This window comes from Maniola hyperantus, chromosome 21, assembly GCF_902806685.2.
Source record: "Maniola hyperantus chromosome 21, iAphHyp1.2, whole genome shotgun sequence".
Classification (NCBI taxonomy): domain Eukaryota; kingdom Metazoa; phylum Arthropoda; class Insecta; order Lepidoptera; family Nymphalidae; genus Maniola; species Maniola hyperantus.
Genome location: NC_048556.1, coordinates 7267053 through 7291646, shown reverse-complemented (window position 1 = coordinate 7291646; position 24594 = coordinate 7267053). Strand labels below are relative to the sequence as shown.

Sequence of the window (24594 nt, the reverse complement as noted above, 5' to 3'; positions counted from 1 at the left end):
ATCAAACGATGCTATCCATATTTATAATAAAATCTTATCAAAACAATTTGGCAACTTTCTGAATGACGCTTATCACTATCAGGTACGAATTTACAAACGTAAATAGGTATCTAACTAGTTCAATATCCACATCAAAATACAAAACATCAATCCTGATATAATTTAAATATATGTATGAAAATTTTCCAGTACTAACTCTTAGATGTGAGTTAGCTATTTTGGTTTAATTCGAAATAGATTTAGTCTGGATCAATAACCTGGGATAAGAGGATGGCCCTTTTAAACAAGAATGACATTCTGGCCACATTTATAATTAGTACCCGCGATCTTGGTCCACGTGAATCAATAACCTGGGATAAGAGGATGCCCCTTTTAAACAAGAATGACATTCTTGGCCACATTTATAATTACTTAACTAGATGATACCCGCGATCTTGGTCCACGTAGATTGAGGTATTTAAAAAACCCCGTGTAAACTTCGATTTTCCGGGATATAAAGTAGCCTATGTCTGACTACGGGTCGGGTACCTCTGTACCAAATTTCTGAGGTAAAGCAGTTTTGTAAAAGATCTTCTTCTAAATTATCTCTATATATATAAAAATAAATCGCTAAATGTGATGTTGCTCATCGCAAATCTCGAGAACAGCTGAACCGATTTCGCCAATTCTTTTTTATAATATTCCTTGAAGTATGAGGATGGTTCTTACGGAGAGAAAAATTTAAAAAATTTAATCGACTGTTAGGCGGAACGAAGTTCGCCAGGGCAGCCAGTAATGACATATTATATATATATACCTAGCTAGTAGCTTCTTATTTTTATTATCGTGTCATCTGAATCTACGACGGGGGAAATATTATTGCATTAATTTATAGAAATCCGTTAAAATTGCCAGTTGTTGAAACATGACGAACACAAAAGAATCTCCGACATTTTAAAACCATACAAAAGTTCGCATTACAAAAACATTAGAACACCACAAAAGGTGGTGATTATTTTGAATGACATATGCGTGAGCGTTGACTTCTACGAGCAAGTAACTACAGGTAGCTCTAGTAATTAGGGTTCCGTACCCGAAGGGTGACCGTAGAGTCCCGTTGACTCTATTACTAAGATTCCGCAGTCCAGTCATTCGTCTATCTGTCTGTCAGCGGGCTGTATCTCATGAACCGTAATCATTATCATCACGATCAACCCATCGCCGGCTCACTACAGAGCACGGGTCTCCTCTCACAGTAAGGGTTTGGCCATAGTCTACCACGCTAGCCATGTGCGGATCGGTAGACTTCACACACCTTTGAGAACATTATGGAGAACTCAGGCATGCAGGTTTCCTAACTATGTTTTCCATCACCGTTAAATCAAGTGATATTTAATTACTTATAACGCACATAACTCCGAAAAGTTAGAGGTGCGTGCCCGGGATCGAATCCCGACCTCCTATTAGAAGGCGGACGTCCTAACATCTGTTGCTGCCATGTTTAAGACTAAATTAAAAAGCGTTATTTCTTGTACGATGGTACGGAACCCTTCAAGTGCGAGTCCGACTCGCTATGGACCGATTTTTTTATTTTTATGAAACACGAAACGTACAGTACGCGGCAGAAAATAATGTACATCGACCTTTAGAATGAGATTTCGGATTTGTAGTGCGTTGCCTCTGTCACTCATATTATGCTCATACCTATGTGACGTTTTGTCGGTCTCAACGATAGAGACAATACTCTACAACAGCGATTCCCAATTGGTGGTCCGCGGAACCCTGGGGTTCCGTGGAAGGGTCACAGGGGTTCCACGGTCTGTCCGAGAGCTATCTAAATAAAACGTTTGTGGAAAAGACCCATAACCGCGCCGCACCGGCACGCCTACACGGCAGTCAAGATGGAAGCTACCCGGTAGGTATACTCCTAATCGGTTTCTACACGGCATTTTACCGGGAACGCTCAATCGCTTGGCGTTACGTCTTTAGCGGTAGGGTGGTAGCTAGCCGCGGCCGAAGCCTCAAATCGACCCGGGACCTCCAACTTTTAATACAATAGTGCACGCACTGCGCCACGAAGGTAATTAACGTCATAGTATTTCTTGGTCACAATAAATTTTTTGCAATACTTATAATAATTATTATTTATCATTATCAAAATAGCCAGCTAGGATTCCGCTAACAAAAGTATGATCAATTAGGATTCCATGGCCAAATAAAATTGGGAACCCCTCTCTACAAAACGGCTACCTCTTTCTAAAGGTCGATGCACATTATTTTCTGCCGCGCACTGTACGCTCTTGCTTAGCAACGAAAGGGTGGGACCGTTCTTTGTGGTTTTTTGCGACTTTTTTTCGAAAAGGGGCGGCTGAGACTGGAGCTTTCTTGTGTACATGTCTAATAGTAATCTAATCGATAGAGAATTACGTGTGCTGTTTCTAGAAAGCAATCCGCTATTGACTATTCTTGTGATACTCTCTCTACTCTGTGATAACCTAGTTTGATCCCGGGCCGGCACCTCTAACTTTTCGGAGTTATATCACTTGCTTAATGGTAAAGGAAAACATCGTGAGGAAACCTGCATGCCTGAGAGTTCTCCATAATGTTCTCAAAGGTGTGTGAAGTCTACCAATACGCACATGGCCAGCGTGGTAGACTATGGTCAAAACCCTTCTCACTCTGAGAGGAGACCCGTGCTCTGTAGTTAGCCGGCGATGGCTTGATCATGATGATGATGATTCTTTACAATGTAACTTAACACCTGCCTAGTGAAGAGCGACGTTTCAAGATACAACAAGCTACAATACCTACCCATTAAATTGATCAACATTCCCAGTATTTAAAACAGTTGCGTTAATACTGCTAGGTAGGTACTACCGAGTACCGAGGTGCATTCATAGTTATCAATTCTTGAAATTATTTATAGGAGGACTTCGATTTAATTGCCATTTCTCCCAGGTAAGTGTTTTCCATCTTAATTTAACTACTTACTTAGTACCTACTTACTTAATTGTTTTAGGTGATAAATATCGAGCTCAAACCTGTAAACAGATTATGTAGCTTTCTAAAAATTGTCTCATATTATTTACTTTCTAAATGTCAGTTCATCATGATCAACCCATCGCCGACTCACTACAGAGCACGGGTCTCCTCTCAGAGAGAGAAGGGTCTTGGCCATAGTCTACCACGCTGGCTATGTGCGGATTCGTAGACTTCACACAACTTTGAGAACATTATAGAGAACTCTCAGGCATGCAGGTTTCCTCACGACATTTCCTTCACCATTAAAGCAAGTGATTTTTAATTAATTAAAACGCACATAACTCGGAAAAGTTAGAGGTGCGTGCCCGGGATCGAACCCGAACGACCTCCGATTAGAAGGCGGACGTCCTAACCACTAGGCTATCACAGCTTGTAATCTACTAATCTACTTTCCGATCCTGTGATTTATTCACTCCTAATCGATCTTCTAAACCTAACATAAGAATCTAACAGAAAGAATTGACGAACAAACGAGCCTGAAATGTGGACTTACTTGAAAGGTTCTTCTTTGTTTCTCATCGAAAAAGGACACGTTTTGATAAAGCACAAAAATTATAATAATGATGCAAGCTTCATGCAAGTTTGAAATAAATTCTTATCAATACAGATAAAAACATAGGAATAATCGATGTAATACCTATTTCACAATGGAATCGCCTAGTTAGATTAGTAGTTCGCAGAACTTAGCGAGCTGAGGCAAGTTCCGACATGTTCATTATTACAGTGTGCCTGCTCTGCTAACCATCATCTTTAGAATCAAATCAAGACTAGTGATCATGACAATATCAAGTTTATCAACCATACAATGCCGTGATAGAATTATTCAAATAGAACCTGAATTTAAAGAAAAAGTACAAGGCGAAATAAATATCGAAGATTGGGAACAGGGAAGAGTCAAAAAGGCAAACTAAAACATGACGGAGAGAGCATTCTCTTGAGAAGAGACGAAAAAGAGAAACGCGTAAAATCTAGCCCGACGCGTTCATAATTTTTAAAACTTAGGTACCAAGTACTTAAAGACCTGCAGAGTGAAGCGGAAAGAAAGAAGTAATGATCAAAGACATAAAAGTCGACTACATTTTGACACCTGCCAGTGCAGGTGCAGCCTGGACGACGGGACGTTTTATTACAAGTTTCCTGTAGTGAACTTGTGACCTAATATGATGAAATTGTATTTGGTCCATATTAAAAATATTTCGGGCAACAGACATGAACCAGAGGCAGCGGCCAGCGACACAAAACTTAGAAAAGATTGTTTATCGGAATGGGAAAACCTGACCTCACAACAATACTTGGTTAGCCTACACATTATAGAGCAAGTCGAAAAGGCCTTGATAATGTGCTAGCTTGTTTATAAATCCTCACTTAGTCATGGGTGAAGGATTATTTACGAGATAACAAATGCATCTAAATATTGGTTTACGTTTTTATGACTGAGGCAAAAAAAAATTTAAGTAAGTAGGTGGGTAAGTACAGTTTTTTAACTTTTAATATAGTTCGCGGTTTAAGACCTGGAGAGTGACATACAGTTCCCAAGGGATTTTAAAAAACCTAAATCCACGCGTACGAAGTCTTGGGCATCAGCTAGTCTTTCATAAAATCGACTAAAAACCTACTGTGATTTTTTCTGCATAATATTTTTTTTTGGTGCGCACAACGCGCCATGTAACATCATACAATACCTATGAGTAAATCCAGGCCTTGAAGGTATATTAACACAAATGATGTCAGGCTGAAATCCTCATTGAAGTTATTGACCGAAAAACATAAAGCTTGAATGAACGGTCGACTAAAGAACACGAAGTCTTACAAGTTACAACGATGCTCAAATCCGGGAAACCCGAAACTTCCAACATATGGTATCCATAAGTTGACTCAATATGGTTCGCAGTAACACAGTAAAATTTGTTGAATAGGTATAGAACCCGACAGGTCGAGATGGCATTCGGGGAGGAAACGCCCTTAGGGCGTTTGTGCACTCATTCGTATTAGATTAGTTTTCGTGATTTGTGAAAAAATGATTCAAAGTGGCCGTCATACAAAACGTACGTTTACGCTTGTGCACTTGTTTGATTCGTATTTTGATCTATAAGTAATGTATAAATACTGTTACAAGTCTCAAGGGCTTGAGAAAAATGCTAATTGCAACATCAGACAACCCAAATCACCGTTAAAGTACTAAAATAAGTTTACGGGCTACCACGTCTCTATACTTATGGCTGAAGAACCAGCGCGTACCAGACCTTCTTTATTTTATAAAAGCTGAAAGTTTCTCTGCGTATTGTCCCCAACACTGGGAGGAACGATGGTTTGAATCATGGTGGCTTAGGGAGATAACAGGTAATACAGGTGTAAAAAATCTGAAGTCACTTCTTCTTCATCTTCCAAAGCCACCATGATCCAAACAAACATTAAAACAAACGTTCCTCCCATAGTGGGAACAATACGCAGACAAACATCCAGCTTTTACAAAATAAGGAAGGTCTGGCACGCGCTGGCTCTCTCTATATAAGCTTTTAGGAATACCGCAGAACAATAACTGTATACCTACCTAACTATAATGCATTGTGTTAAATGAGTTTCACTGTTTAAAAATAAATAAGTTTGAAGCAATAGGTAGGTCTAGTGGTAAGTAACTAAAAACTATTGTTAAAAGGGACAGGACTAAATCATTAAGATGTGGTTTTTGCCTTGCCTATCTCTGAGCTAACGTGTAGAATGACGCAAGTTGTCGTGCGTAAAAAATACCACCTTACAATATTTATAATGCTAAAGAGCATTCCTAGAAGTTAAATCATTTCCGGACGAATGATAGGTACAGTGAGACAGTGAACAAAATACTCTATGTAGCAGTTGTAAGAATTGGATTATACAGTACGCGGCAGAAAATAATGTACATCAACCTTTAGAAGGATTTGTAGAGCATTGTCTCTGTCGTTCAGACCGACAAAACGTCATATAGGTTTAAGTGACAGATACAATATTTCCTGCAGGCTAATCTATACTTATTATTATCTATACTAATATTATAAAGAGGTAATGTCGTTAAGTTTGTTTGTAGGGGGTAATCTTTGGAACTACTGAACCGATTTTAAAAATTCTTTCACCAGTAGAAAGCTACATTATTCCTGAGTGAGTGATAGGCTATATAGTTTTTAAAATTAGATCCTTACGAAAATTGTAATAAGAATCACCACACAGGAGGGAATATTTGACAGAATCTGAGTAATGACTCATATTCAGCAAATAAATTCTATTCTTCTTCTTCTTCTAAAGAAAAGGATAGGCTAACTTTTCCCTGCAACTTTGTGTGTTGATTTATGTTTTTCAAAGATCATTTTGAATTTTCTCAAAATCCTTCCTTTTCCTTAGTGGGAGTCTACATTATAACCATACAAAACTTCAAACTTCTAGACCTTGAGGTTTGAGCTGTATTTTAAATCTTTTTCTCCTTTTATAAGCATAGATATAAGTTTATAGGTAGATGTGATTAACAATTATTAAGTAATATGATAGAAATATTTTAATACAATGTTAATCACAATAGCGTAACAATTTTCCTTCTCAGTGGGTAAATAATATTTACAAATATAAGTAAATCTGTGATAATAACTAGTGAATCAAATTGTTTGTTTGTAGCTATAAATGAACATAGATAGGCGAGCTATTTTATTCATGGTACTTAGCACAGAATAATATTATGGCTTGTATGTGTGCATGGTTTGACTATCATCACAATAGTGGGATGGTAGGATATAACGAGCTGAGGGTAAGGAGGGAACTTGCGCTCGTTATATATATCTTCAAGATATTGAGAGGGAAGGTTTGCGATGCAGACATATTGGCGCAGGTTAGTCTGTGTGCCCCGGAGAGGTACGTGGAGCGGAGACGCCGGCTGCCGCTGCTGGCCGTGCCGTACGGGCGTACCAACTTGCTCAGGCAGGCGCCGCTGACGCACGCACTCCGCACCCTTAACTTTGTAGCCGAAAAAATAGATATTTTTTGTTGCTCTCTGACTGAGCTCACAAGGATAGCAATGTGGATTATTAGCTACACATAACTATAAGATAGCCGTTAAGTAGTAGATTAATAATGGTCGTTGTAAATAATTTTATTTTTATTTTTAAGTATAATTATTGTTAATAGGTATAAGATAGATTAGAGTACACTGTCGCATTAGGACTCCCCTGTAAGGACAGTGCACATTATGGTATAATAATAAATAATAATAATAATAACAAAAGAGCTGCAGAAAGAAAGTATTGCACTTACAGTACAGGGCAGTCACCAACTCCACAGCTAGTGCATGATTATTTATAAACATTTCATGTAGCAAGGCTGCCAGTGCATTTTGTAGTGTAATCAGCTGATAAGCGCGATATGGCGACTGGCCGCGAGCGACGTACGGCAGGTTGCATACTGTAGGCGCATGCTTAGATTCTAGTCGAAATCAATTTTGCCCGGCCTGCACTCAAGTCTCGACGCGATACGTCGAGTTGGCTTTTGCACCTCGCGGCTCAACACTATGACTAATGATATAAGCAGCGTGCCGTGATGCCGTCGCCCTAGCCCTGCGTACAGTGGACTGTAAACCACGGCTGCGCGACACGATGCACAAAATCGAATACCATTACTTATTTACTGATGCAAGATTATTGTCGTGTGCGGCCTACATGCGCACGTCTCGTTGTTCTACTAGTGCTACTCCCTCGAATCAACTCACCGTCGCTTTCCATTGTCGCGAGCACGACGCACATTGTAAACAACTAAACCACATAATAAAACAAAATGGATGTCCGACTCGCCCGCACCGAGATGAGAAATTTTATGAGCAACCCGAATCCGAAGTCCGAACACCTCTATAGTTGTAAAACGTTGTTACTATCCTGCTGTCGTAGTATTTCAGCAGCCCCCCACCAATTTATTATCTGCCTTCACTGCACATTAATCGTTCACCATCACAAAGAAATATGTACACTTGCACCGAAAAATTCCACGATTAGAATAGGTAAATAGCGTTCTGCACCAATTTTATGTCCACTTGAAAATAATAATCATTGCATTGCAGCGTTTGACAAATCGAGACAAAACACCCACACTAAAAAAAATCTACATGGCAACTACACGGTGACTGCCGCCTGGCCCATAATAATTTCCACTCGAACGTGTTCCTATTTCGCTCATTCACCATTCATTTAATTATTTCTCAATACGAGTGAGAGAGATGGAAATATATAAATATTTCCTATGTATGAATAGAATTGGTGTTGTGAAGTGTCCCTCCCCGGCACTGCCCGAAACAGAGTTGAATGGACCCGAGACGCGCTCAACCATTGGATCGATGATAGTCACGTGACATAAATACATCGCGAATCGCGCGGCGCTTACGCCCCGCGATTTTTAAAAACAGCTTTTCCTTGATCCTTGTATTGTTGAACTGTGGTATTGCACACTGACCGTTATAACCTTTGGGATTCCTTAGGACACTGTACACTGTAGGAATTAAAATACTACAGACGCTTATTATATTTCAGACTAGTTTTTGCCCATGACTGTCTGTGGTACAAATGCAATTTATAGCCCCTTATAGCCCACGTTACTTCTGGATAAAGTAGATATTTTCTAATAGTGAAAGGATTATTAAAATCGGTTCAGTAGTTTTAAAAGTTTAACGATTGTAAACAAATGGTCACTCACGTATATTCTTGCTCAAGTCAAGCATTTTGACCCTTTCCTTTACAATGTATGCTTGATAGTTGATGCTTGAGCAAAGCATTTACAAGCAAGCTTGACGCGTGATTGATGCGATTTTATATTTTTTTTAGCGCCGTTTGGACAGTTTTCGATGTACTTATGAGAAAAGTACCGTTTGCTTGATCAAGCCAGGCAAGCAGATCAAGCTTGACGGGCGCATCAAGCAAAACAAATCTATGTGCTTGACCGTGTCGAAGGCCCTTTAGTAAGTAACTGTGACCAGGGGTCGGCAACTTTTGCGGCTCTCCAGTTTCATACAATTTAATACCTTTCTATCAAAACCCTTGAAATCGTGCAATCTATCCTTAATTAAGATCTTTAGGTCAACATAATATTCGTGCGAGCAAGCGTTCTCTTGCATGAATATAATAAAAACGGCTGAACGGATTTGGATGAAATATGGAATGGAGATAGATTATACCCTGGATTAACTAACACATATGCTACTTTTTATCCCGGAAAATCAAAGAGTTCCTGCGGGGTTTTGAAAAATGTAAATCCACGCGGACAAAGTCGCGGGCTTCTTCATCAGCTAGTACTTAATAAAAAGTAAACTAAGAAACGAACTAATACTAACTAGTTAACTAACAAATGAAAATCTAGTTGTGCTTCAAACTCAAAACAAAAAGTCAAGAGCCAGATTTACCTAAAACTTTTAAAAGGCGTGCAAAGCCAATGCTTACATTGATGTAACTATCTACTATTCAATAACTTTGGATTATCTATTTCATTATTATAGCTAAAATATGTTTTGTGCTAAAATATTTGTATGTTTGAAGTATATCGATAAATATAATTTCATATTTTAAGTAGCTTATTTTTAACAACATGTACCTATAAGCAAGTACTATAATATTGAAACAACATTTTTAGCGGCTCTAAAAATTGAGAAATTTTGTAAATTGTAACTTTTGGCTCTTGTCTCAAAAGGTTGTCGACCCCTGGTATAGACTATAGGTCTATACCAGGTAGGGTAAGTAGGACTATAGGTGGTATAGCACAAGAAATAAAAACCAAACATACAAGAGGGTTTTCATAATTATGTTTATTGTGTACGAAAATACATCCTACTTACTTAAAATTAAGTAATGACTATTATACTTAATTTCGATTGATAAAATAAGACTTTTCAATTTTATCTGTATAAAATACAGATAAACCTAGACTGAGAATGTTTTTGAACAGTTCAATTCGATTAATTTTAATATCATGGTTTAAAATACACTATAGAAATATAATACTACTTTTTTCGCATTTATTTTATCAATGCAGTCTATAATATAAAATTAAAAGCTCCAAATTTTTATTTATGTATGATTAAACGAAATTAAAACCCACATTTTACAAGCGAAAGCTGTAATGTTAATAAAACTTAATAATTTATATAGTGTGCATAGACAATGTTTAAATGGAAGGTAGGAATAAATTGAGAGAGATTTAAGTATGGTCTTATATGCCAAGGCCGAAGACAGAGACGATGCAGTACATGGTCTTGTTCTCCCAGCGCACAGTGCAGGAGCCGTCAGTGTTGTTGTCCCAGAAGCAGGAGGAAGCTGTATGTAGACCAGCACCATTCTTCTGCATTATAGTGCATGTCACTGTAATGAAACATCAGCAGCTAAAACTTTCAATGAAATCAAAATCAATTCATTTTATCATACTTATTACTTATAGCATGGAAAGAGCATAGGCTTGGAGTTTCTCTACAACATCAAACAAATCTAATGAATATATCAATAGGGGAACCAGAGTAAGCGATATGGCTCAGATGGTTCCAAAGTTGAAGTGGCAATGGCCATGGCAGAGTTCAAAAACTAATAGATGTTGGTGTTGGAATGGTGACTTCGCACCATAAAGTGCAGTGTTGGAAGGCTACTATATGGACTGATGACTTCTAACTAGTCACACGGAGCCGCCGGATTCAGGTCACGCAAGGCTGTGACGTGTGGAAGCCCCGTCAACAGAACAATGTACAGCAGTGAATGTCCCTTAGTTAAATTTATAATTGAATTATTTAAATGATTAATTCAATTATAACTTACCTTAATGTGTAATTAGGTAAAAAAGCTTTTTTTGAAACAAAATCTACTGAATGGAATAATAGTAACTATCTGCAGTATACAATGGAGTTATCTATTTTTCATACATGACTGCACTTCCGCGATATTTTTCTTAGATGGATAGGCATATTTTTGTTAAAATGTTCCTAAATATGTAACACCAATAAAATTTCCCTAGTGGGTACTTACTACTTTCGGTCGATTTTGATGAATATTAATATGAAAGTTTGGTAACCATAGGTACATAGTAGGTACCAGTTGTTTCCCTTCGAACTTCTACTTACCAATGTATTTGTAAGGTTTTTGCAACTTTGTGAGTTGACTTAAACAAGATTCCACGACAGCCGAAGTCCATTGATTTACTTTATTATGCTGATATGCAGTCCCTCCTATGGAATTTTCGATCGCCTCTTTTATAATTTTACTCACATCGTCTACAATGAATTGATTCTGAAACACGCCATGTCGGTTAGTACAACAATCGATAACTTTCTGATGAAAAGTTGTAATTCAATTTTAACTTACTTCTTCAGATAAATCGTTACACTCCTTCACCTCCATAGTTTAAAAACTGTAAATAAATAGAGCGTTTTATGAGAATTCTAGAAAATATAAACAGCAAAATTTGACGCTATTGTAGGATCACAAATTTACAAATTCAACTCAACCCACAGAACACATTTACTCCAGGAGAAGAAGCCCAACTACATACAAATAAAGTGCAGACTATGCACCGTCACGCCATCTATTAGTGATTCCATAGAATTAAACTTTTGGCGCGAAATTACGAACCCCGTTTTTTTTTTTTTTTTTCTATATTAGGCCCGCATTTCAATCGCCAAATAATCTTTAACCGAGGAGTTTATTCCACAGTTAAAGATTATTATTTATGGCGATTGGAAAGCGGCCATAACAAAACTGGAATAAAACAAGTAAAAACTTTTTAAAATGCTATAATTTTTAGAAATAAATTTTTATATTATACTGTGAAAACCATACAAAGATTTAAGTTATGTTTTTACTTATTTTTTTTCTAAGCTATTAGATGAAGTAAAAAAATTGTACTTTAAAAATGTTTTATTACAAATCCACAGCATACATAATGAAGAAATTACAAAAACAGGTTAAAGTTAAACCAAAGTTGGATTACAGTAATAAATCTTAATAGAATGATTATCTTTTAAACAGATTAATTATTATTAAAGATCTAATACTGAAATGTTTTTCAAACTAGGGAATGTTACATAGCAAGAACTACTTATTCAATATATCATAAATAAAATAATGAACAGAACCAAGATAGGCATATAGGCATATTATTTTGGTAGTGGTTTGTGGAAGCACAGACAGGTCCTGAAATAAGGCAAAATACACAAAATTATTATATTTTTTTAACTGATGATTTATAAAAAATTGCAATAGAAACATTATATAACATACCACTGTGATGTATCTTATTACATACCACTGTGATGTATCTGGTGGCCGAGATAAGATAGGCACATTTGGTACCTAGTGGGTTGCGGAAGCCACACTGACTGTTCCTGGAATAAGGCAAAATACACAATCATTATATTGGTTTCTCTACTGAGAATGTATTAAGTAGGTACATATTGCAATAGAAATCTATATTATGTACCACTTGAATTAAATGTTGCTGTGATGTGTCTGCTGGCAGAGACAAGATAGGCACATTAGGACAGGTTCTAAAATAAGGCAAAATGAACAATTGATGTTTTTCTGAGAATTTTTTACAAATTGCAATAGAAATGTATAGTAACTAGGTACATACCACTGAAATTGAATGTTGTTGCAATGTTTCTGCTGGTGAGCCAGGCACACTGCAGCTGGTGTGCAAGCTTTTCAACACCTACTCAGTTACATTGGCAAAACAATATTCTGCCCAAATTCGAAGCCTGAAACATTATAATAATACTATATAATAAACCAAAATATCAAAAACACCAGCGTTTCTGACTTCTTTAGCCGGTTTGTAGACAAAAAGAACAGCTGGTACTTAAGGGACACGACAATATTTACCTTGCATAATTAGATGCCTTTCCGGCTCTTGGTAAAGAGTGGATAGTAAGTGTTGGGTCGAAAGCCAATGCACAGCACTTAACACGCTTTCTATATTTATCAGACATGATAAATTTAATCTTACAAACGAAAAGAGTCACAAACAATAAGTCACTGTCCTTATTTTTCTCTAGTCTCAATCACACTGCTGCGAGTTTCTTCAAGCTAACAGGGAGAGAAAAATAGAAGCAAAAACACTAAACCACATGAAATACAACTAAAAATATACAAATTTATCACAACTGTTGGGAAAGAAAACTTTCATATTTAAACCACATTTAAACCAACAACCTAAAAACAAACGTACCATAGAGTAGATAGTTGCCAGTTGTTTATAGTTTGAAACTTTGTCTCTGACTTTGAAGTCTAGAATGAGACAAAGAATTTCTTTGTTTCATTCTAAATGATTCCATAAAAAAGTCTGCAGTGGCCCCATACAAAGTTGCCACCCCCTGACTCAACCACCACAGACCACAGACAATCACAATTATTCACCATAGAGTAAAGTCAACCAGAGTCAATTTTTTTTCTTTACGCGCTTAAAGGGCCCCATAAACATTCAAGCATGTTGATCAAAATTTACGTTTTGTTTCATCAAACACAAGAGCACAGTGCAAACACCATTCAAACACGTTTGTCAAATAGGCTTGTCAAACACGTTTCTCAAACAAGGCGTCGCTTTCGACGCAGAATTATTCAGAAAGGGATACTGCGTTGGAATGGGCACCGAGTGATAAGCAACAAGAACAAATTGCGGCAAATCATGAAATAAACATCTAACATTTGTGGCATTTGTGCTCAAAGTATGATTACCTACCGCCTATGTCGATGTTTGTGCTACAATCACAGCTGTGCAGCGTGCACTAGCGTGCAGCTGTGAATCATAGGCTACAACATAGGTGATGACCATAGAGTAAAGAGATGATAGGCGCATGGCAACATTCCGCGCCCCCAGATATCTTATTGGTCTGTGGCCCTGAGCCCCTGAATCTGTAAGTTTTTGTCTATGGTCGTTTAGTTCAATCCATAGAGAAGGTTCAATCAAATATCTATGAATCAAGTCAAGTACCTACTCAATCATCAGTCAAGTACCTAGGTACTCAATCAGTATCCTATATGTTATTGGTCTGTGGTACTCAAACTCAGTACTCTTTGGTCTGCACCACAGAGTACTTTGTGTTTGTGTGGTACTTTGTAAGTATTCTGCGGTGGTATTCTGTGCTTTGTAAGGTCTGCTTTGGTCAAGTTGAGCATGGATATTTTGATAATAAATTAACATTTAAATTAAATGGCTTCTTCGATGCAAAATAATAGAGTGTCGCCTCCAGGTTATTGCGTGTATTGCAGAACTTGCAACATGTGGTGCTGGAGGGCTTTCAAATGGCTCCCAGTACTGTTAATAGTGGCTATAGTGACATGGTCATACTATGCCTACGTTTACCAGTTGTGCTTTTGTAAGTAACTGAATCACTAGGTAAATGGTATTATAAAAGTTAAGCTGATTTAAAACAAAAATATCCCTTTTCAGGTACCATTGAGAGTACAGTTCAGCAATGTATATATTTATTTCTTTATCATGTATTGTTGATAATGTTTGCGTGGTCGTATTGGCGAACTATTTTTGCTGATATCAAACCAATTCCAGACAAGGTAAGACTGTACCTACTTTTATATAATCCTACGTTTGTTTCTAATTTCTGATCTTATGATTGAATGCCCTGTATGAGCATGAAACTATAATACTAAAAAATCTATGATGTTAAGATCAGATGCCATGAGTTTTTCTTGATAAAGTGCAACAGTGCACTTACAACAAATTTGTGTAATTTTTAGCATGGATACAGTTCTAGGAATGAAGTGACATAGGCCACATTTTACCCTGGCAAATCAAAGAGTGTTAAAACAACATTTAAAAATCTAAATCCATACAGATGGCATTGGCCAGTATTTTGTATAAAAAGTAGCCACAAAATAGCTCTCGTAGCAATGGCTTGGTCAGTGTATAATGGCTGAATGCTGAAAGATCGAAACTTAAGGTCAATGCGAAATATATCAAGTGACTTCTATCTATAAATGACTCACTAAATGTGTTGCTCATCTCGAAAACACCTGAACCGATCGCTAATTCTTTTTTTTAACCGACTTCAAAAAAAGGAGGAGGTTCTCAATTCGTCGGAATCTTTTATTTTTTTTATTTTTTTTTATTTTTTATGTATGTTCCCTGATTACTCGAAGACGCCTGGACCGATTTTGAAAATTCTTTTTTTGTTTGAAAGGGTATACTTCAAAGTTGGTCCCATTTAAATTTGGTGAAGATCTGATGAACATCTTCGAAGATAGATACTGGAACTCCTCAACGGATAAGAGTAAATTGTTCGCGATCAGTGTAATAGCTTAGTAAACAGTATAATATTATAATATGCCTTGAAGTATGAGGATGGTTCTTACGGAGAGAAAAATTTAATTCAACCTCCCCCTCAATTTTCTAAACTCTACCCGAGCGAAGCCGGGGCGGATCAGCTAGTATTGTAATGATTTTGGTTTGAACAATGCCAATTAGATGCCAGAACTGATAGTGGCGTTACAACCTCCTTTGTTTTTCCAAGCTATGCAACATTGGCGAAATTAAAAGCCACTATACATTCATTACAAGATGTATTTTAGTATGCATAGTGTTTAGTCTTGCACATATCGACACCTCCCACGTAAGTTGTTGTATCCCCAAAACCGCAAATATTCAGTAGAGCGTTTTAAAGATACAAATTGAAATTAAAGCTTCATTTTTCAATATTTTTTTGTGAAATTCGGTATATGGTTATAATTTACAGTACTTTTAACTATTCTGAAAAATACTTTATAAAAATACTTCAAATTTCTGAGATTTTGTTCATACAACATTTTACGTGGTGTTTTATCTTTGGAAAATGTTGTATGTGATACTTACAACTTACAGGGGAAAACAAGGGCTGTGTGTCATTGTATGTGTTAATTACAACAGTGTACGTTGCTTAAATTATAAAAATAGTATTGTATGTGTGATACTATTCATCATTTTCAACCAATAGAAGTCTTCCGCTGGACATAGGTCTCTTGTAGGGACTTTCACTCGCCACGCTCTTGCGTTTCCTGAATCCAGTGGCTCCCTGAGACTCATTCGATGTCATTTGTCTACATAGTGTGGGTCTGCCAACGCTGCGCATTCTGGTGTGAGGTTCAAGTACTTTAGGACCCCAACGTCTATGAGTTCTTTGAATTATGTGCCCTGGCCATTGCCACTTCAGCTTCCCAAACCGTTCATGTCGGGTACTCTGGCTTTTGGACAAATATCCTCATTCCAGATTTGATCACGTAGAGAAACTTCAAGTATAGCAACTGTCTCCATCACCCACTTAGTGACTCTGAACTTTCTTATGTGTCACATCTCAAATCCATAATATTATGTCATCACTGGCAATATGCGCTGTTTGAAGACTTTAGTTTCCGTACGCTGCCTAGCTGAATCGGACTCGGTGGCTGATCTGTTTCTTGAAATTGGACTTACCTAACTTGGTTGTGTGTCCCAGTTTTACACACTCTTCTATAATTTTGAGCAAAGAGCTCTCAACGACTACTGGGTGGGCCGAAACATAGGTATTAGACATGCTTTTCGTCTTAGTCATGTTCATTTTCAGGCCCACCTGTTATGAAACTTTAATAAGGTCACTGTGCAGTATATCCGGTTTCCCAGTCTCTGCGATAACTATGTCATCGAAAAATCGAAGGTGCGTAGCTATTGATATTAATGCCAAGTTCATTCCAATCGGAGAGTTGCGTCTCCCGTTAAGTGTTACTCTCTGTCGCTGCAATTGGATTGGCCTCCTCGTCTGGCCCTGTATGTGGACTGACATGGTGGTCTTTTCGTACAGGTACCTACTTGTGCATTTGTATGTACTGGTAGTCAATCCGGAATCTCAATAGTGACCTTAATACAGCCCAAATTTCCACTGAATCGAAAGCTTTCTCAAAGTTCACAAACGCTTAGCAAAGTGGCCGATTATAGTCTTCAGTTATATGTATAAAATGTTGCAGCTTCTGAATGTGATCTATGGTGCTTAAGCTATTTGAGAATCAAGCTTGTTCAGGATGCTGATAGTCGTCGAACCTATAAGACTGACTTACGATAACAACAGCTTGTAGACATGTCTCTAAAGCGAAATGAGTCTATGTTTCTTTTTGAGTAATGTTTAACTTTGTAATTACAGTATGCTATAAACCAAATTAACTTGAATATAAGATTCACTATTAATTCGCACACCAGAAGGTACCTAGTAGAATGTGTAAGGTGACTCAATTAATACAAAAACTGCTTCTGTATGCAAATTCCAGTAAATAAACTATTATTTATTAAGGTGTTATCGCCTTTTTGAAGAACAGGACCGTTGCACTACGAACAAACCATCTTTTAAAATTTAGAAAATAAAATAATAAGAACCACTACGCTCCTGTGCCATGCTCTTATATTTTGCCAATATTTTTAAGCTCCTGCTCCACTCTATGATATCTTTCTTCTTCTGAGTCGTTCACTCTTGACAGAGTGGTCGTGGTTATGAATTTTTCACTGATGCTCGTGCGATCTCCCTCCAGCGACTTCTGTTGGTGGCATTATGTGCACACGTGGAGACAGGCGTGTTTGTTGCGGAGTGGATTAAGTCTGTCCACCTAGTTGGGGAACGCCCACGTGGCCGTGTGCCCTCCACCTGACTTTATACCACGTGGTGTTCGATGGTACCACTATTCCTCGTAATGTGCCCAATGCACTTGGTATGGTATCTTTAATACGGCGTTAAAGTTCCGAAGTTGCGTGTTTGTGTATCAGAGATCTACCGGTAGGCAAATGCATCTGCTCTAGATTGTAGTTTCATTTGTTGTCTTTTTTCCATGAGCTTGAGAGTATGGTCATAGAAATTATTTATTATTTTCGGACGATAGGTCGTAAAGAAAGTCTCAACCACCTGGACAGTCTCTACCAACCTATTATTGGCAAGGTAGGCTCTGAAATAATACAATATTGTGTTGATTTTTTGTTACTTACATGATATCCTAGTGGTATTATTAGCGAGTACTTATTTCACTATCTATCATAGGTTTACATCGTCATCAAACTAAACTTTAGCTTAGTTTTACTGGCGTACAATGTTGTATGTAAGAAAAAAAAAGTCATAGCAACGTAAAATATAGCATGTGATCATACAATTTTGAGTAACAAATACCGATGTAAAATGTTGTATGTATTACTTAACACAAAAATTATTATAATTAAACGGTTGTATGTCATTATACAACACAGTTTTTGGTTATCCTCAACGACGTAAATTGTTGTAAGTGATCTATACAATAGTTTAGCTTGGCATCACTATTAACTTAGTAAAATATGATAATAGAATAAAAAAATGCCTAGACAACCGAGATATATCGGAGACTTGACTCACAAACCTGGTGTTTGAAGTCCGGCGTGATCTGTTGTATGTGTTACATACAAGGCGCAAATGCGTGACCTCGTCCTACGTAAAACGTTGTAAAGGTCGATGTGATGTTTTACGTCGTCGTCGTTTGAAAAATACAACATTATACATCTCATAAGTACCTTAAAAAATAGCATTTTTAGCATTTTTTAAATTTATGTAAAAAACGCAAAATGCCAATTTTGTGGCTTACAACAACTTACGTGGGAGGTGTCGATATTGAAATAAGACAGTAAAGGAAAGGTAGTAAGAATATTGGTTCTTGCATAATCATGGACTTACTCAATATAGCTGCATGCCTTATTGGTATTAGAAAGTTCACAAGTACCCATCAAATTCTTGACCCCCATACCTACTTATTTATTCTAATTATTGTATTAGAACTACTTATCTTGCCTTGCTGCTTTGTTTGAGTGTAATATGTTATGGTTTTCCACTTTTTTAGGGTTCTGTACCTCAAAAGGAAAAAAGGATCACTTCGTTGTCTGTCTGTCTGTCAGTCTGTTGTGTCTGTCAAAAAAACCAATAGGGTACTTCCGTTGACCTAGAATCATGAAATTTGGCAGATAGGTAGGTCTTATAGCACAAGTAAAGGAAAAAATCCGAAAACTTTGAATTTGTGGTTATATCAAAAATGAAAATGTCTTTCAATTTTCATAGTAAGATAACTATACCAAGTGGGGTATCTGTATCATATGAAAGTGCTTTACTTGTATGTACATTGTCGAAAAAAATACCCGTGTACAGTAAACCCCCGGTGGGCATAATCTAGTTGAATTATAAAAAATTGTTTCTTTTACAGTACAAACTACCAGAGGCAGAGTTGGAAAAGTTGCTTAGTGCAGAAACAGAGGATGCTCAAAGGACAATTTTAGAGAACTTTGCAAAAGATCTCTCCATAGTAACTAGGTATTATTCTTTTATAGCTTTTAGGCTGGGTATCCACTACGTTTCTGAACCTGTGGTCTTTGAAGCTCCTGAACTGTGTCTGCTGTCAGAAAATTACACAAGTTACTGAACTGACATATCCTACATGGCCCAGAACGTGGAAACACATAATTGTATTTATTACTTGTAAAGATTTTTAATAGTAGATACTGTACGCGGCAGTAAGTAATGTACATCATAATTTAGAAGGGATAGCAGATTTGTAGAGCACTGTCTCTGTCGTTGAGACCGATCAAACATCATATTGGTATGAGTGACAGAGACAACACTCTACAAAGCCGAAATGTCATTCTAATGGCTGATTTACATTACTTTCTGCCGCGTACTGTACTCACCTTTATACCTTGTGTATATCACTGATTTATCTTACAACGAAACAAACAAACAAAACATATAAATGTTTTCCTCTAAACTGTAAAGCAATATAGTGAAGATAGATTCTCTTGATTAAAAAAATTTACAGTTAATAACAACATCACATTGTTATTGTATTATCTAAAATATATAAAAGGTGACTGACTGACTGATTGATCTATCAACTTACGCTCAAACTACTGGATGAATTGGGCTGAATTAGGAATGCAGATTATACAGAGCTATTATGACTAAGACATCTGCTAAGAAAGGATTTTTGAAAATTCAATCTGTAAAGGGGTAAAATAGGGGTTTGAAATTTGCGTAGTCCACGCCGACGAAGTCACGGGCATAAGCTAGTCCTTAATAAATGATTGCAATGTAAATTTTCTCAATCCTAGACTCAAACTAACAATAAGAAAATACAGCCAGCGTTTCTTTAAGATGAAAACTAAAAAAGAAATTTTAGAGAATTTTGGTAACTCTATCCCGGTTTTAACGAGGTTTGTTTATTGTTATTGTAGCTAGAACTGAGAAAACTGCTCTCATAATATACATATTCCTACAACTTATAATATTTTGTCATTGTGTACATGATCCATTGTTTATGTTATTTTATAAGTGCGAGTGAGACTCGCACACTGAGGGTTCCGTACTACAATCGTTTTTCATTGACATTTTGCACGATAAATCAAAAACTATTATGCCTCAAAATAAATGAAAATCTCTTTTAGAATGTACAAGTAAAGCCCTTTCATATAATACCCTATAGTAATCTTACTTTGAAAGTTGAAAATAGCAATATTTGTTCCTGAACACATTTTAATTTTTTTTGTGATGTAACCACAAATTCACGGTATTCAGATTTTTCCCCTTACGTGTGCTAGAAGACATACCTAACTGCCAAATTTCATGATTCTAGGTCAACGGGAAGTACTCTAGGTATAGATTTTTCCTTTTGAAGTATGGAACCCTAAAAAATGGAACACTTATAGGATCACTTCGTTGTCAGTCTGTCGTGTCTGTCAAGACAAGGGAAATCAAAACCTATAGGGTAGTCCCCTAACGGAGGTTACCTCACAATGTTTTCCTCATCAGAAATTCTAATAATCTGCATCCGCGAATGTCAAAATACTGGCATCCGCAACAACCCTGGTCTTAACAACTTGACTGTGGATATCTGGGCTGTGCCATTACTATGTTGCGCTAGAGTAGATGTCCATTTCCAGGACAATGTCTGGGTCGGTGCGGTACTGCAACCGCTGCGTATTAGTGAAACCCGACCGCGCGCACCACTGCAGCATCTGCGCACGCTGCGTGCTGAAGATGGACCACCACTGCCCCTGGGTCAACAACTGCGTCTGCTTCCATAACTACAAGTTCTTTATGCTCTTCCTGGGCTACGCGCTGCTCTACTGTCTCTTCATCATGACCACGTGTCTGCCTTACTTCATCAGGTTCTGGAAGGTAACTATTTGTTTCACTTGTTGTGTGTGTGTTTTTCCTTGTTTAATATGTTTTGTAGAATTATATAATGTTGCATAATTTTGTAAAAATATTGTGGGTATGCTAAAGTAAATCTTTTTATAAGTAATAATTCAATAGAAATCTTTGTGTGAGTTTTGTTTTGCTAGATGATCATTTATTACGAGCCTGTTGGAGTCTCAAGATTTGATTTAGAGTTGGGGGAGTTGCCGAAAGGTTAACCGGTTGTACTTGAATAACTCTACAATGTATTGATGTTCGATGTTGCATCGCAAAAACAACGTTTTCCCAATAAAATGCCCACGATGCGTTGTGCGCTAACGAAGAATTTTACGATTCGATGTCGCACTGCAAGTACATATTGTGAAAGAGCCTTTATTCCGGTGAAGTGCAACAACAATAACAATAACAACAAATAAATCTTCATACCAAAGGAAAAGGATCCAATTTTGATTTTCCTTCTCCTAGTAGCTAGTTGGCAAATCTCAAGACCTATTTCGATAAAACTTTGACGGTATCCTTACAGATGTATCAGGCATACCAGCATGCCCACTGCGATCGCATGTCTGGCACCCGCACATATTCTAAACAATGCATGGACATAATCAATGTAACTCTTCCTACTAACGTTTATTTAGCTTAGACATCTCATAGTGGCTTTAGAGCTTGTGGGAAATTTTAAGGAGTCGCTTGATAAACTTTTATATCACGATAAATGTTTCTAATATTGTCAGAGTCTTACAGCTCGCCGAGCGTAATAAACTATACGTGCCAGGTTGACGGTTGTCCATGATGGATTTGTATGATTTGATAATGAAATTAGAAAATCTTTATTAGTGAAACTCAGTAGGTATTTACAGCACAATACATTAGAACCTGATGAGATGATAAGAGTTTGATAAAAAAGCCCGAAATTCATATTTAAATAAAAATTGAATATGAAAACAATATCTACTATATTTGTTCCAAAAAAAAATTTAAATAAGTAAGTAGAATTACCAGGCAGGTCAACCCAAACTTCACAGAACGTGAACCTACTGTGGATTAATCCTTTTCATTGAGGCGGCTCTCAAGATGGGGTGCGGGTTGCGACTTGCGTGAGAGTGACAGTTGACGTAAAAATCAAGGGTCTCAATATCGCTATTACCCTCCCGCAACACGCATCCTACCACAAGCCGTTTTAATCAAACGATACAACTATATCTGTTAGCAGGTCTAGGTTTCAACGCTCAAGTAAATAGGAGAACTACGCAAAGTACATACTTTCAATTTTTATCAAGCACCTCCTCTAAATATAACACCCGCTCTTTAGCTATACCTATTATGATAGTATAATATATTTAGGTTCACTAGGTCACCTACATAATAAACGCGGTAGATTAATTATTAGCTTCCCTTAGTTCAAAGTACGAAACCAGTAGGTACAGTAAAATTTATAACACATCTCATTACCAACATTTCCTTTTTTAGTAAAGTGAATTCGATTTTTTTGGAAAATAATCCACATTGTTTGGATAGAGATGGTGCCTACTAGTAATTTTTTTATGAATCGTCAAAACGCTCGCTTTGTATAAGAGCTTGTATGAAATACATAGATGTGATGTCATAATTTGGTCTTTTTATCGTCGTTATTTTTTAATCAAATCGATAACTTTAAATGGTTAGCAAACTTAAAACTAATGCCCGCCTTCCACTGCGAGCGGAGCGGACTCCGTAAGGACTCCGTTGAGCTTCAGTGGACGTATATTTTACGAATTTTGGAAGACCCTATATTTAATAAATAATTAACAACAAATAATTTATTTTTGACATAGGCACCATCCACTTATAATATTTATTGTTGTCGCAGTGGGAATGCCAATAAAAAGCCATTTTCATTTTCAGATATCATCGTATTTACCCAATATTTAAACAGTGTGGAAAACTTACTATCGTCGGTACTGCATGTACTCATTAATTGCAAAATTCATTGAGTACAAAAGAAAAAATTGAGGGTGTAAAATTTGTGTAGTCCACGCGGAAGTCGCGGCCATAAGCTAGTACATTATACAATAATCAGACATCTTGATGAGTTCATAGTTGTTCTATATCGTCTAAACGAGAACGAACTCAGTTCATAGTTGTTAAACTGTATTTGATGTTTTATTGCAATTAATGAGTATATATATACATATATATATACATATACATATATGTATATATATATGATGTATATATACATATATATATACCTACTTAATATTTTGCTCTCGAAAAAACAACACATGTTTTTAAATACTGAGCCAATATCTATTTTTAAATTCCTATTCGATTATTATGACTCTTACAGCCATACTCAAAGTCGCTTAATCGTTACTTAAGTTTAGTTAAAACGAGACAGAGCTATATCTCTCACATAAATCTGTCTCGTTTTAACTCAATCTTAAGTAACGATTAGCGACTCTGAGTACGGCGGTTAATTAGAGTTCGTATGTCAATACTTTAGTGGAGTAAGTAGTTTTGGTGTAGATTCACGTATAGAATAGAATCATGTAACAACATTATCATGCACGGAAAATTAGCAATTTATACACATTCGTAGATTTCATACATTTTTCCTCTTATGCTTCAAAATAACCTTATCTTTTAATTGGAACATCTGTTTTCCGAATCCTTTAATATTACGCCGTGATAGCCTACTCGTTAAGACGTCCGCCTAAACGGGACGTCGGGGGTTCGATCACGCATCGAAAGCACGCACCTCTAACTTTTCAAATGATCTGCGTTTTAAGAAATTAAATACCACTTTCTTTAACGGTGAAAGAATACATCGTGAGGAAACCTGTAGGGCGATTGTCTAAAACCTGCATCAATCATTATTACAATCTCAAATGTTCTGATTGGCTGAATTTGTGCGATTCTTGTTGCAACAATGCATTGTGGCCAATAGTGAGCGAGCATTAACCAATCAGAGATGATTGCGATCGTGACATTGTAGCTGTCAAACAACCGCGGTAGGGCCACTGACTACCGGTTATTCATAATGTTTTCAAAAGTGTATGAACTCTGCCAATCCGCACATGACCAGCGTGGTGGACTATGGCCACACCCTTCTCATTCTGAGAGGAGACTCGTGCTCAGTAGTGAGCCGGCGATGTTGGGTTGATCATGATGATTGTGATTATGAAATATTTGTCAAATGATTTTTCTTCCTATCTGGGTTTCATGTCTTTATACAACATGAAAAACGAGTTTATAGTATATAGAGCCTCAATAGCTCAACCGGTAAAGGAGTGGACTGAAAACCGAAAGGTCGACGGTTCAAACCCCGCCCGTTGCACTATTGTCGTACCTACTCCTAGCACAAGCTTGACGCTTAGTTGGAGAGGAAAGGGGAATATTAGTCATTTAAC

The 24594-nt window shown here is 37.1% G+C and overlaps 3 protein-coding genes and 1 long non-coding RNA gene across 15 annotated transcripts in view; 1 reads left to right on the top strand and 3 right to left on the bottom strand.

Moving 5' to 3' along the window:
* The window catches only part of cic (Putative transcription factor capicua), a 47990-nt gene extending 39839 nt beyond the window's left edge, over positions 1 to 8151 (bottom strand). For all 7 annotated transcript variants that reach the window (XM_069505680.1, XM_069505674.1, XM_069505677.1 and 4 more), the window contains exon 1: positions 7745 to 8151. The gene's annotated coding sequence lies outside the window, so the exon portion shown is untranslated. The remainder of the gene's footprint in view (positions 1 to 7744) is intronic.
* Positions 8152 to 9795: 1644 nt separating this feature from the next.
* Dlc90F (dynein light chain 90F) lies at positions 9796 to 11504 on the bottom strand. Its single transcript, XM_034979860.2, has 3 exons — positions 11361 to 11504; positions 11120 to 11285; positions 9796 to 10373 (listed from the first exon to the last, which is right to left on the bottom strand). Exons 1-3 carry the CDS (start codon positions 11394 to 11396, stop codon positions 10225 to 10227), a joined length of 351 nt encoding a protein of 116 aa, XP_034835751.1. The 5' UTR covers positions 11397 to 11504; the 3' UTR covers positions 9796 to 10224.
* A 521-nt stretch (positions 11505 to 12025) lies between these two features.
* Positions 12026 to 13361, bottom strand: LOC138403807 (uncharacterized). The gene is made up of 4 exons (XR_011237969.1): positions 12876 to 13361; positions 12628 to 12751; positions 12301 to 12379; positions 12026 to 12188 (listed from the first exon to the last, which is right to left on the bottom strand). It is a non-coding gene; the product is annotated as an uncharacterized lncRNA (long non-coding RNA).
* A 772-nt stretch (positions 13362 to 14133) lies between these two features.
* Positions 14134 to 24594, top strand: part of LOC117992511 (palmitoyltransferase ZDHHC2) — a 32761-nt gene continuing 22300 nt past the window's right edge. For all 6 annotated transcript variants that reach the window (XM_069505686.1, XM_069505682.1, XM_069505687.1 and 3 more), the window contains exons 1-4: positions 14134 to 14368; positions 14443 to 14564; positions 19218 to 19324; positions 20947 to 21184. In XM_069505686.1, coding sequence (XP_069361787.1) covers positions 14203 to 14368; positions 14443 to 14564; positions 19218 to 19324; positions 20947 to 21184 — 633 coding nt within the window. In that variant the 5' untranslated portion in view covers positions 14134 to 14202. The remainder of the gene's footprint in view (positions 14369 to 14442; positions 14565 to 19217; positions 19325 to 20946; positions 21185 to 24594) is intronic.